The 12,158-nt window shown below is 41.0% G+C and overlaps 1 protein-coding gene across 1 annotated transcript in view; it reads left to right on the forward strand.

The window, feature by feature from the left end:
* Positions 1-417: 417 nt before the first annotated feature.
* The window catches only part of TOP1 (DNA topoisomerase I), a 74,655-nt gene continuing 62,914 nt past the window's right edge, over positions 418-12,158 (forward strand). Inside the window, exons 1-2 of the mRNA XM_028734997.2 lie at positions 418-594; positions 1,583-1,607. Coding sequence (XP_028590830.1) covers positions 562-594; positions 1,583-1,607 — 58 coding nt within the window. The 5' untranslated portion in view covers positions 418-561. The remainder of the gene's footprint in view (positions 595-1,582; positions 1,608-12,158) is intronic.

Genomic DNA, 12,158 nt, shown 5'->3' on the forward strand with positions numbered 1-12,158 from the left:
ACTCGCCTCTGTATATGTTAATAAGGCGAGCCCGCCTCGTGCCGCCTTATTGGTGCCGGAGGAAGGGGCGTGACCGGATATGTAAATAGAACCCGGCGTTTTGAAGAGGGGAGGAAGGAAGAGACACGCGAGGGGGAGGGGGGAGCAACCGGCATTTTTCGTAAACGGCGGAGAAGGAAGAGGCGTGGCCAAATCAGGCACAAAGTGTAGCCGGGGCGGGGAGGCGAGTCCAACCAAGAGGTGGCGGGCGTGGCTAGCATGCAAATCTCAGTCACGGCGCCTGCTGATTGGAGGAGAGGCAACGGAAGGGTTGGGCCATGTTAACGAAGGCGTTCTCTCCTCCGAACGTGCCCTCCCTGCTCCCGCTGTTCGCTAAGCCCCTCCCCTCGGTTTAAAAGTCGCGGCGCCTGCGCAGTAAAGGGAAACGAGGACTTAGTCTGTTACACAACTGACTGTGCTGTTTGAGGGGGCTGCGTTCTCCCGTCGGCCTCAAGACTTTGCCTGCTCCCCAAGCTCTCTTGCGAGGCTTACCCCTTCCCGCCCCCGCCCTGCTTTACAGGCATGAGTGGGGATCAGCTGCACAACGACTCCCAGGTAAGGGGCGGGGGGCTCCTACTCTTTTACAGTACTTAAGGGGAAGTGGATGGAGACCGAGGCCTAAAGTTCCCCTGGAGGGGAAAAATTAAGATTCCCCCCCCCCCACTTTCAGGTGTAGGGGAAAGAGAACCCTTCACCCTCATAACTTAGCCCCTTCCCATAAATATCGGGAAGGTGTTTTTTGCCTCAGCTTCCTCAAAAGCAGGTATTTCCCTTCTTAATAGTGGAGGGGCGCTAAATAAAGAGGGGTTTTTTGGGGGGGGGGCTTCTTTTCTCTGAGGGAGAGAGCCTCATTGCTTTCAGTTCCTACCGGAATTATTTGGCTGCGGCCCTTTAATCGTAGTTAGGCCTTTCACCTTATTCTTTCTCTGCTCCCCCAAACCGTCGCATCCCATCAGACCCCTTTGAGGGGTGACCCCTTTTGCCTGCGGAGAGTCACACCTTAATCTCTCGCAGGGCTTCTTTCAAATTGCCTGTAGACACTGTGTCTATAATCAATCATCTCCTAACCCCCCCCCCCGTCATTTCTCTGAACCCGAATCTTCCCCAACTCCTTCCAGAAAGAAGGGGGGTTTGGGGGAGGGGAAATGCGTGGGGCCCCCCTCCTCATTCTCGTTTTCTCCCCTAGCGCTTAGAGGGCACGTAGGGCCCTTAAATGGGGGGGGGGGGGGCGGCGGTGCGGGAAGGTTGAGGAAAAATCCTACTGGGAATACTGAGCCACGCACGAGGGAAAAGAAGGCAATTAAAATAGGATGGGAAAACTTTGGTGGGGTGGGGAAAGTGAGGGGGGATCTCTATCCCCCCCCCCGCTTTTGCTAAGGGGTAACCCTGAATCAGTTTTTAAGGGCCACCGGGTTGATTCCTCAGCTCGGCTCGTGTTTTGCCTTGAACAGGGCAAAAACGCATGTGTGATAAAACCATACCCAGGTCCTGTTTTCGTAAAAAATATATATGTATTTTTTCCTCTTTCCTTTCCCCCCCATAGATCGATCCAGATTTCCGAGCGAATGGTGAGTGCCTTGTCCCTCTGTACTGGGGAGTGGGTAGGATTTGCCCTGCTTTCTCTCCTTTCTCCCTCTCTTTCCCCTTCTCTTGTATTGCCGAGGATGGTAAAGGACAGACATGGCGTCCCAGAGACTAAGTCCCGTCTCCTCGCTCATCGGCCCCATTGTTCCCATCGAGCTTCCTAATACTCGGAAATCATAGGGTTCTCAGCCCATCCGACCCCATTTCTCGGTAGTGAGGGCAGTGGAGACCCCAAATCCGGTCTCGCTTGGTTTTTCGGAGGCCCTCTTGGGCTCCGATTCCCCCCTGGAAAGTCGCCTTGTCGACGGTCGGGACTTAGTCTCTGCGCCATTTTCTTTTTCTGTCTCTTCCCTGTGTGTGTCTCTTTCTCCTTTTCCTCCTCCCTCGAGCTGCCCATGAGAAGCCTCCTGCAGTGAAAACATGCGATATAATCACCACCCTAGCTCCAAATATTCTCCCCGAAAGGGGAAAACCGTCATTTTTGTTTGCTTGCTTTTGTTTTGTTCTTTCAAAGCTTGGTTTAGTTTCCTCGCTGCCTTTTTATTCCCACCTCGTCCTTTTTTTCTCCTCCCCCAGTTCTGTTTCTTTCAAAACCTTCCCCTGTAGAAAGGTGGTTGCAACATGTTGCTCTTAAACTGATTCTCCATCCATTTGAATACACAGCATATTTTAAGAGCTGGATGCAGGAACAGGGATTTTATTTCTGGATTTTAAAAACAAGCAAAAATAAAACAGCACAGGCAGTTCTAGAATTGTATTCGGTATCACTTTGCTAAAGTTTGGTAGCTGATGGTGTATGTTTGTGTTCAGTTTATAAAAGCTATAGATGATGGATATATTGAGAGGTTTTTTTTAATTTAAAAAATCTGTTGTGTGGGGGGATTATGATTCTGTTATATATGCCTTTGTCACTGTTGCATAGCTTTCCTCTTCTTTTAAAAGGAGAAAATAGGTTCTGGGGGAAGGGGATGTAGAGTTGGAATGACATATCTGTCAGAAAATGCCAAGATTGCTTCTCCCACCTTTTGAAAGGTGATTTCACCTTGGCTTTTAACTCCTGGGGGCTTTATGATACTGGCTGTCTTGCTTTCATGAAACATTGCAGTGTTCTGCGTAGCATGTTTGCATACTGGATTGACAGCAGGTTCTCTATCTTGTGAATTTCTGCTCCTGTATAAGGAGTATGAAGTCATCTAGGATTAAGAATATGTGTTGATGTAATGCAGGTATTTCTCCCTGTATGTTGAAATATCTCTGCTAAGACCTTTAGATTTTTCAGAAATGTACAAAATGTGCAGAACCTCCCCAACTGCTAATAAATAAGCACTAATATTTTTAACCACTCTGTAATGGCCATCCATTGACTAATACAAATACATAAAATAAAAATATCAGTGGTTGTATTCTATAGGGGTTAGCAGTTCTGTGTTAAGACTGTGCTGAAGATGGGGTTTGGGTTTGAATCACAATATACCTGTAATTGTGTTGACTCTTTTGGCTTCTTGCCCTATTCTGACTTCTTTTTGAAGTGTGTACTGAGCAGGTCTATCTCAAGTGTCTGGTTACCTTGGGCACCTAAAACATAAATGCTGCCTTAACATAGTGGTGGTCTCTAATATTTTCAGTCTTATACTTGGGAATTAGAAACATTTTCCTAGCCTGGGTATTTATTATTTCACAAACAAGTAATGTTTATCACTGACTAAGTAAAGTATGAAGATGGCTTTGGAGGATGGCTTTTCTCCCCTTTTGTTGACTCCAGCCTTTCTTTAGTTGTTATTTCACTGCAATCAGCCACAGGCTCTTGATTATTCTTCAAGAAATAACAGTGTCAATAGTCACATCCTTTTTGACCTTGCCACTAAGACTGTATTTGCCTTCATGTCCTTTTTTTACTTACACTATTGTGTTCCTGACTTCTGAGTCAGAATGTTGAAGTTAGAGTCCTAAATATCCATTTTTATTCTAAGTAAAGCAGTGGAGAAGACATAGAATTAACCCCATACAAAGCATCTTTAGTTCAATAGATCTCTTTATATTGTAGTTAACAAAGTTTGCTAGTTCCTCTTGTCTCCCAGATCTTCCATTCGTGTAGCTTCAAGCACACAGTTCTAAAAAGGTAAAGTGTTTAAACAGAAAAGTAGTGAACTGTTATTGTCTATTCATATTTATTTAAAGGCACTGATCAAAACTACATATCTCTGTTTATTGAGTATGTAATGACCATATGTATTTGATGAAGGCAGCCAGTTTGGGGTAATGTACAGCTGTGCCACCATGTGTGAACTGTTTTAGATCTCAAAAGCTAAGGAAAGAATAGTAGAAATTCTCAAGTTGATGGGAGACACCCAGTGAACACTACTGGTTTAATGCATAGTATTGTTTCCTGTGAATAGAACAAATTTATGCATTAGTATGGTTTGGGAAACAAAGTGCTGTCAAGCATAAGTTTGGCCTGCCATGGACAGTTAAGTATCAATACCTATCCTAACCAGATTGTCCTTGTAAACATCTGCTTAGGTACTTCTGTAGAATAAATCTGCTTTATGCTTCATTTTGGTACTTTATTTTCTACAAACTTGTGACTTTCTTTTAATTTTTCTGTGCTTTCTTAAGCACCATCTATAAGCACTATCTTAAGCACCATGTGTAGAAGGGTCTCCTGTTCATAATTTTCAAAAAAATTCTCTTGCACTACATGCAGCAATTGAATACGGCCAATTCAAAGAGCCAGTTTAACCATTCAGGTAAAGTATATCCCATGGCTTACTATTTCAGAATGCAGCAGCAGTAGTAGTACATGCTGATATGCACTCATCAGAACAACCACCACCACTTTCCACATAGAAAATTAACATGCCACAGTTAAGGTTAGTTTACATGTACTCATCTCTTTGACATTCAGAGGGTGCATTCAGATGTCATTCACCCAACTGCCTGGTGCATGGTACAGCTCAGACAGGGTTGTAACCATGTGCTTTTGCAGATTTTTGAATCTGCCCATGATGGAAAATAATTTTCCAGGGTAAACCATCCAGAAATTGCAGCATAAAGTGTAACCAGAACTAGCAATCCCATGCTGCTTTTAACATTTAAGAAAACGTTATTTTTATTTTTTTTAAAAAAAGTTTTCAGTTACAATATTCAGGCTCCCCCCCCCCCCTTATGCAGACCTGTTAGTCATCTTGTAGCTGTATTTTATCCCAAGGCTTGATAGCTTGGAGGATTGAACTCATGTAATATTACTCTGATACAGAAATGAACACGTTGCATGCTTCTGAAAGCAAGCAACTTAGTTTAATGAAGAAATGAACTTGTGTGATATATTTTCCAACAGTTCTATGGGTTTGAGGCTCTCAATACGAATTTGTATGGTTGGCAGAGGAAAATTGTGTGAACGATGTGTCTGTACTGAAGACTTAAAATCTGTTTCAACTTGCTAGTTCTCCCACCACTACCAAAAAGTGTATATGTTAGACAATGCAAAACATAGCTGTTTTCTTTTTATACAAGTAAAGATTTTTAGCTATGGTGGGTAATTACTAAGAAACAAAAACCCTGGTGCCTTACAATAAACTTTTTGTAGCATGTAGAATATGATTTTGCTTTCAACATTCCCTGGCAAGCTTGCATAACAAATCTTCAGTAAAATATGTCATTGAGTAAGTTTTTGTTTTGGCCAATGTGAGAATGTATATTGGTAGTAAAAGAGATTAGAGGCCTACATCTGTGGAATAGCAGTGAAATACATTATGTAGGCTTGAGGACAACTTTACAAACCTCTGGCTTGTTAGATGGGAACTTCTCACCGAAGTACATTTGCTTCCTCAGAAATAAGTTTTGAGTCTTAATAGAATCTGCAGTAACACCACAAAAATGTTTCTATATGACAATTTTGGTTCAACTCTAGTGCTCAAAATGCTAAAGGGCATAATAAGTAGAAGAATGACTTTTAAATATTCAAGTCTAGTAACATTTACAAATGGCAGAATCTACTAGATGCATGAAATAGCTTAAGTTTTAAGCTGTTTGAACTAGGGATTTGTAGTAAACAATAGCTAAATAAAAAAGGAGAAACTTAAATTCTAAAAGATCACATAGGTTAGTTTAGTCAGTCAACCTCCAAGGATTATGGTTCTGGTAGCAAGTGTCTGTTTGATGTTGCCAGGAAACAAATGACTTTGGGAAATGTCAGCTTGTTCTTATTTTCCTGTATCAGCCAATTATTGGGGAAAATGTTCCTTTCTAATATGATCTGTGAACCCCAGGTATGGTAAGCCAAATAAACTCAAGAATAATAGGGTCTGCAATTCTGATCTTCCCTCTCTCTAGGTGTGGTCTCCTTAGTTTCCTTTTATCTGTCTTTGCAGATGAATTAGCATGTGACATTTGGCAAGCTGCTTAAGTTCTTTGCCTCAGTTCTTCACATTTAAATTGTGGATAAGCTTAATCTGCAGTCTAAGTGAGTAAAAATATTGAAGATCTTGAAGATCTTTGGTAGATGTTGTAGAGCTCATTGGCTGAATGCTTGGCAGTAGCCCAAATTAGCATTTTTTATTATTAATTCTGGCTAGTGTTGCAACTTCTCTGGTCAGAGTTCCCTGTTGAAAAAGATTTACAAAGATGAGATAGAAGTTTGCATTATTTCCTGTTGTTGGGTAGCTTTGATATGATTTACTTGAGCTGATTATGAATTGTATATACATTCTCATTATCTTGTACAATTCAATGAGATACTGTCCACACATTTTCCTTCATTTTCTGAAGTAAATATTTGTATACCATGTTTAAAGAGAATCCAACCGTTCTTCAGTCATTCCCATTTCTTCCATAGTGCTATTAGTTTCAAAATGTAGCATTAATAGCACTCAACAAGACCATGCAGAACTTGCATGTCAAACAGCAGCTTATGCAGCTTCAAGCATTGGTTTTGAAACTGAGTGTCAGATTTTCATGCCCTTACACTGAAGAAAATATGGGCTTTGATATTATGTACTTGTTTACAATAGTATTACAGTGGTACCTTGGGTTACATACGCTTCAGGTTACAGACTCCACTAACCCAGAAATAGTGCTTCAGGTTAAGAACTTTGCTTCAAGATAAGAACAGAAATCGTGCTCCGGCCGCGTGGCAGCAGCAAGAGGCCCCATTAGCTAAAGTGGTCTTCAGGTTAAGAGCATGCGATCGGCAAGTCCTAGGCGCTGAGGTTTTACCCACAGCGCCACCCGCATCCCTGCTTATTAATGTATGAATCCACAAATCAGTTCCACTATGGTATAATTCCCTCTCCTCCCCCAGCATGCGGGCACTTATCTTTGCAGGTCTGCTGAACTTTGGAGGTGCTTTAGATGCATTACAATTTTGGAGATAAGTCTTTGCTCATCTGCCTTGTTCTACTATTGTTCCATCTATAAAAAATGTTGGTGCACAGTCCTTCTTGTGCTTCTAGCTAACTGGGTAGTGCTTCTTCCTGGTCAGTGACTGCTGAAAGCATGCTCAAGTTTTTGTTTGGTTCAGTTTGACCTACTGCTCCACTGAAAACTACTATGCCTGCCTGCTTACTGAGAGGGCTTATTAAGGAATAACATTTTGTATTATTTAATGTTTATATAATGCAGGGTCATGCATGTGTATGTCCACAAGTACTTTTGCCTCTTCATCTTCAAAAGGGAAAATATTTTTAAAGTCATGTGAGTGGTTCTCTGCTGTATTTTCTGTTTTGCTTTATAGAGAAGAAGTAGCATTTTCCACTGAGGTGGGCTGAGATCATCTGATGGATGGAGCAAATGGTTTTAGGATGATGTTTACTGTTATGTACAGTTAACCAGTTGGGGCAGGACCTTGATTGGGATGATTTGGTGCCATCTGCACCCTGCCCCAGCTAGTGAATTGTAAGTATTGCAAGTCATTCAGTGCTAGCAGGCAGTGAAACCATCAGCGCTAGTTTGGTTGCCTTGGCAATGTTAGTGTGCTCTCTCTTCTCTCCCCACCCCCCAGAGAAAGAAAGTGCAAGGTCATGGCTTGGTTTTCCCTCAATAAAGTTGCCATGAAGCCAAATCTGATTCGCTATTTGATGCTGCAGTGTCATGTTCATTGCATGATCCCTGATTGACTGGGATCACACAGCAAAGAAAGATGTAATGGGCTTAGTAAATAAACAAAAGTGGTGCCAAAGCAGCAGCTCGAGGAAATAATGGCTGTTAACAGGTAACATTTCATCTCCCCTTTCCCTCACTTCCAAGCTTTCTTTCCGCTATTGACTAGTGTGTTTAGGTGATACAAGGCCATTTCATAGTGACTCATGATTTGATGTAAGCTGCAGTCAGCCAGCTAGTGATAAGAACAGTTTGCCCCCCCCCTTTAATCTATATTTGTGAGATCAGAACATATGTTAATTTCAACTGTTCAACGATAAACTTTTAGAAATGCACAACTATAATGGGTCAATGAGGAACTAACTGAACATAGATATCTCAGTGGCCAAACCCCACAAGGGAGATTGCAGTCTAAACAGTAAATCAGAATTTACAGAGTTTTCAAGAGCCATCTTTAGCTCAAACAAAGCTACATACAAATTCAAGTATTTGCATAAGAGCAAAGAGTACATTTGTACCTTCAGGCACTTTTGGGGGTAGCCCACTGGATTTTGTTCATTTTCCTAGTTGCACTGTCAGCATGAAGTGTGGAAATTACAATATGTACTTGACATGTAATTCATGTTAACTGTTCTATTAATTTCATTACAGAATAATTGTGCAAACCAGACCGTGTGAATTACAGTGTTGTTGGCATCTGCATCACTCTCTTCTTAGTTGTTTTTTAATGAGAGCATAAGCTAAGAGAAGAGCTATTTTGTATTTTGAAAAGAAAGTCTTATGAAGATCAGCACAGGTCTTTTTCATTCATTTTACAAATTTGGCTGAAACTGATTGTTGTCTTAACAGACTTTAAATCTGCTGCCTTAGTAGGGTTCTTACAGCCTATGTCATGAAAAATGAATCTTTATAGTGTTATATATCTTTTCTCTCCCTCCCCATCTCTTATGGAGTGTTACATATATTTTAAAGAGAGCTTTAAATTGCACATTCAGATCATGACACTTTAATTCTACTTGATTTGACAGGAACAGCAGCATAGCTAGCATAATTTTCTTTTGGCATGATGATTAGTTGGGATATTTAGCTATGTAAGTGTTGAAATGTGTCTTGTCCTCATTAAGATACATACAACCTAGAAGTTGTTTTACACTGTTTTTAATGTAGAAGAGTGTATAATACATTTAAATAATAATACTGTAGTATAGAGGTTCATTTCTGTGATAGTTGTTGTTATGTGAATGGTGCCATGGACTCCTGGGTGGGTTACGCAGCCCTCCTGGGGTTCATGGACTTCCACTTGTGGGAACTACTGCTGTAGTTCATCATCATCATCATCATTTCAGTTAGTTGGGTGAAATTTAATTCCCAAGGTAGCATGTGTAGGGTTGCAGCTTGGTGGGATAGTGGTTTTTCCCCCTTCTTTTTTGTTGTTGTAAATTTTCCAAAGGCAACAATGGACTGATAAACTGTTTGCAATTGGGTAGTCAGGATTAATGACAGAAAATGGTCCTTCCTCATATCCTTTATGATTTGTGGAATGTGTGGTTTGTTGGATGGGGGTAATTTTCAACCAGTGGATTCATCTGGACTTGGTAGGATCTGGAAGGTCTGAGCAGTTACAAACTTCTTCAAAACATGTGTAACTTTGGCTGCCTCTTACGTTACATTATAATGGTGGTGTTGCACTTCTGTGACTCCCATCTAGACAATACACTAGAAATAACTTATTGTAAGAGTTCTATAATGTATCTACCCTTATAGTGATTTAAAGTATCCTGGTTCTGGTTCCCTTCCAGCAACTTTTTGAAGTTTGGCGAGGCATTGGGTGTTTCTCTCAGATTTACACATAGAAATGTAATGCATGAACTGTGTGTCTTGTATTCATATTAACATGATACCTTCTGATTTTATTACTAAATGTTTAACAGATTTTGAGTCTCGACAAAATTAGAAGTTTGTCTAGATCCACATCGTACACTAGATAATGTAAAGTGCAAGTATGACAAGTGGTGCTTGAAAATATGTGCATCTTGTAGGCTCACTCATCAAAGAACTAGGAGAGGCTGCAACCCTTGACTGAGGGCACATTTGGTTATAAACCCAGGTCTATTACTGTCTAATGTGTGAAACAGGCCGTTGCCTAACAAATTGAGAGCCCATTTCACTCCCATAATTCTATAACTCATTCAATTTTCTTTGTGTCACTTTGAGGGTCACTTAATGCAACACAATTTAAATGGGTGCTTGTTGCAGACCTGCTTTATGTGCCTTTTGAAACGAACATGTTTTCAGCCTCTGTACAAGGTGACAAATAAGATGCACCAGTGACACATGGTGCAGGGAGCTGCAACTGGCCCAACTTGCATGTTTTGACAAGTGAACTTGAAGATGCGTATGCACTTCAGATATAATATTGGCAAGTATACAAAGCAGTTTTATAAGAAATACACTTAAAAACAAAACATATAAAGCAACCCTTTTCAAGATCTTTGAAAATTGACATAATTCCACTAATGAGGCTCCCCTGATCACAATGGACCTACTTAAAAAACCCCCACTAGTACCCCAGAATGCTCACATCCAATATTTGCTGTTTTGAAAACTAGAGCTTTTTGGTTTTATGAATATATTGAGTAGTGGAGTAAAGAGAACAATCTTTGTGGTTCTGATACCCCAGAGAAACAAGTAAGCAAAGTTTGTGCTGTTTGGTGAAATGTCAGCGTCAGGGTTTCCCATCAGATGGAAATGAAAGAGCAAAGATAAGGTATGCAAGGGAGCACAAGAGAAAAACAGCACAGAGGCAGTAAGGAGGCTTTCAGAAACTTCTAAAAGCTTTATCACAAACATGCAGTGAAAATATTTTGTCGTCTCAAAGCACTCCTTAGATAAAGGCCAAGTTGCCCTATGCTCTTGTGAAGAAAGTATATTCTAGGAACCACCTACTTTTAAGCCTTTTAAGTTGTAATCTCAGATTTAAGTTGTATCTGCATTCCCCCCCCCCTTCTTTCCCTCCCCCTTTGATAGGCTTGTAAGCACAGTGTATATATTGGAGTGCATGTATGGTGTAGTGAATTTTTTTATTTTTGGTCACAGATGTTTGGACTGTTTATGTACAGCTGCATGTAGCTAAGGAGAAACTTGAACAAAACATGCATAATCTGTGTATTCGCCAAAGAAATATGATTAGAGACCCTTGTTGGGGCCTGTTTTTGATGCATTTATTTCCATGAGACTTGATAGCTTTATTTCCAAAAGTAATTAGCTCTTGCATAGTTTGAGAGGTGAGCTAAAAAATGGTATCAGAAATAATTCCCTGAAAAGATGGTTTTATTATTAATGTAGAGCACTTGTGACTAGCCCTTCACTCGAAAGGTCTCAAATGTAAAAGCAAAATAGAAAAAATAGGCAGACGCAGAATAGTAATCTACTAACTCATGCAGTCAGTGCAAGGGTTACCACTAGCACAGTAGGATTCCCCCCTCCTGTCCCTGCGTTTGCTCCACACCCTCCCCAGATCTGCTCCAGAGGATTGGGGTAACCCCTAGTACAGATTAAGAGGTTGCACAGAGGAAGGGAAGCAGACAAGGTTCTGTTGTGCAAACGTAAACTATGTGCAAGCAGAACTACTTAGTGCAACATTGAATACAACCCTTGTTTTTAAAGTAGAATATCATCAAAACAGTGACTCATGTATTGCTGCAAAGAATTAAACATTTCATTATCAAACTGCCAAAGACTGGGTAAATAAAAATGTCTTCATTTGACATCAAAACCAGTAATGGTGGTGAGGTGGGGCACTGCAGGAAGGGAGGTACCTTTAGTGGGAGATAACTCCAGAGTCCGGGACCCTACAACAGATAATGCTCTTCCTTTGTCCCCTCAACCAGGAACCTTGGTGGGGACTGCAAACAAAGTCACCTTTCCTCCCCGCTGGCTAGTAGTGGAGGAGGCGCTCCTGCAGATACCGTATTTGCCCATTTAGGACCTTGTAATTTGTTGACCAGAGAACAATTGGGCAGGACGAAAATCTGGAGTTGCGTGTTCACTAGCGTTAGCACATGTTGGGGCACAATACAGGCAAGAGGGACCACCGTTACAGAACTGCAGAGCGCCTGTCAAAGGAAAGCATTTGCTCATCTAGTTAAAATTATATCAATACCTACATTGGTAGAAAATCATTGCAAATACTAAAAAATAAAAACTTGCCCATCTGTCAGTCTCTGCAGCATAGTACGTTGTTTTCATGAGAGGACAAGGCAATTCATTTCCCTAATTCATGCCCTTGAGAATATAATCAACCTTTTCTCTTTAAATAGCAAACTCCTAAGAAAGAAGTTGTCTGCGGTTCCTTATTGAGGTGTGTGAACATTTCTGTCGTCATGACATTGAATGCTTGTTAAGGCTACAAAGCTGTTAAAATTATTTGCCAGAGATTT

Source organism: Podarcis muralis, chromosome 5 (genome assembly GCF_964188315.1).
Source record: "Podarcis muralis chromosome 5, rPodMur119.hap1.1, whole genome shotgun sequence".
Lineage (NCBI taxonomy): Eukaryota > Metazoa > Chordata > Lepidosauria > Squamata > Lacertidae > Podarcis > Podarcis muralis.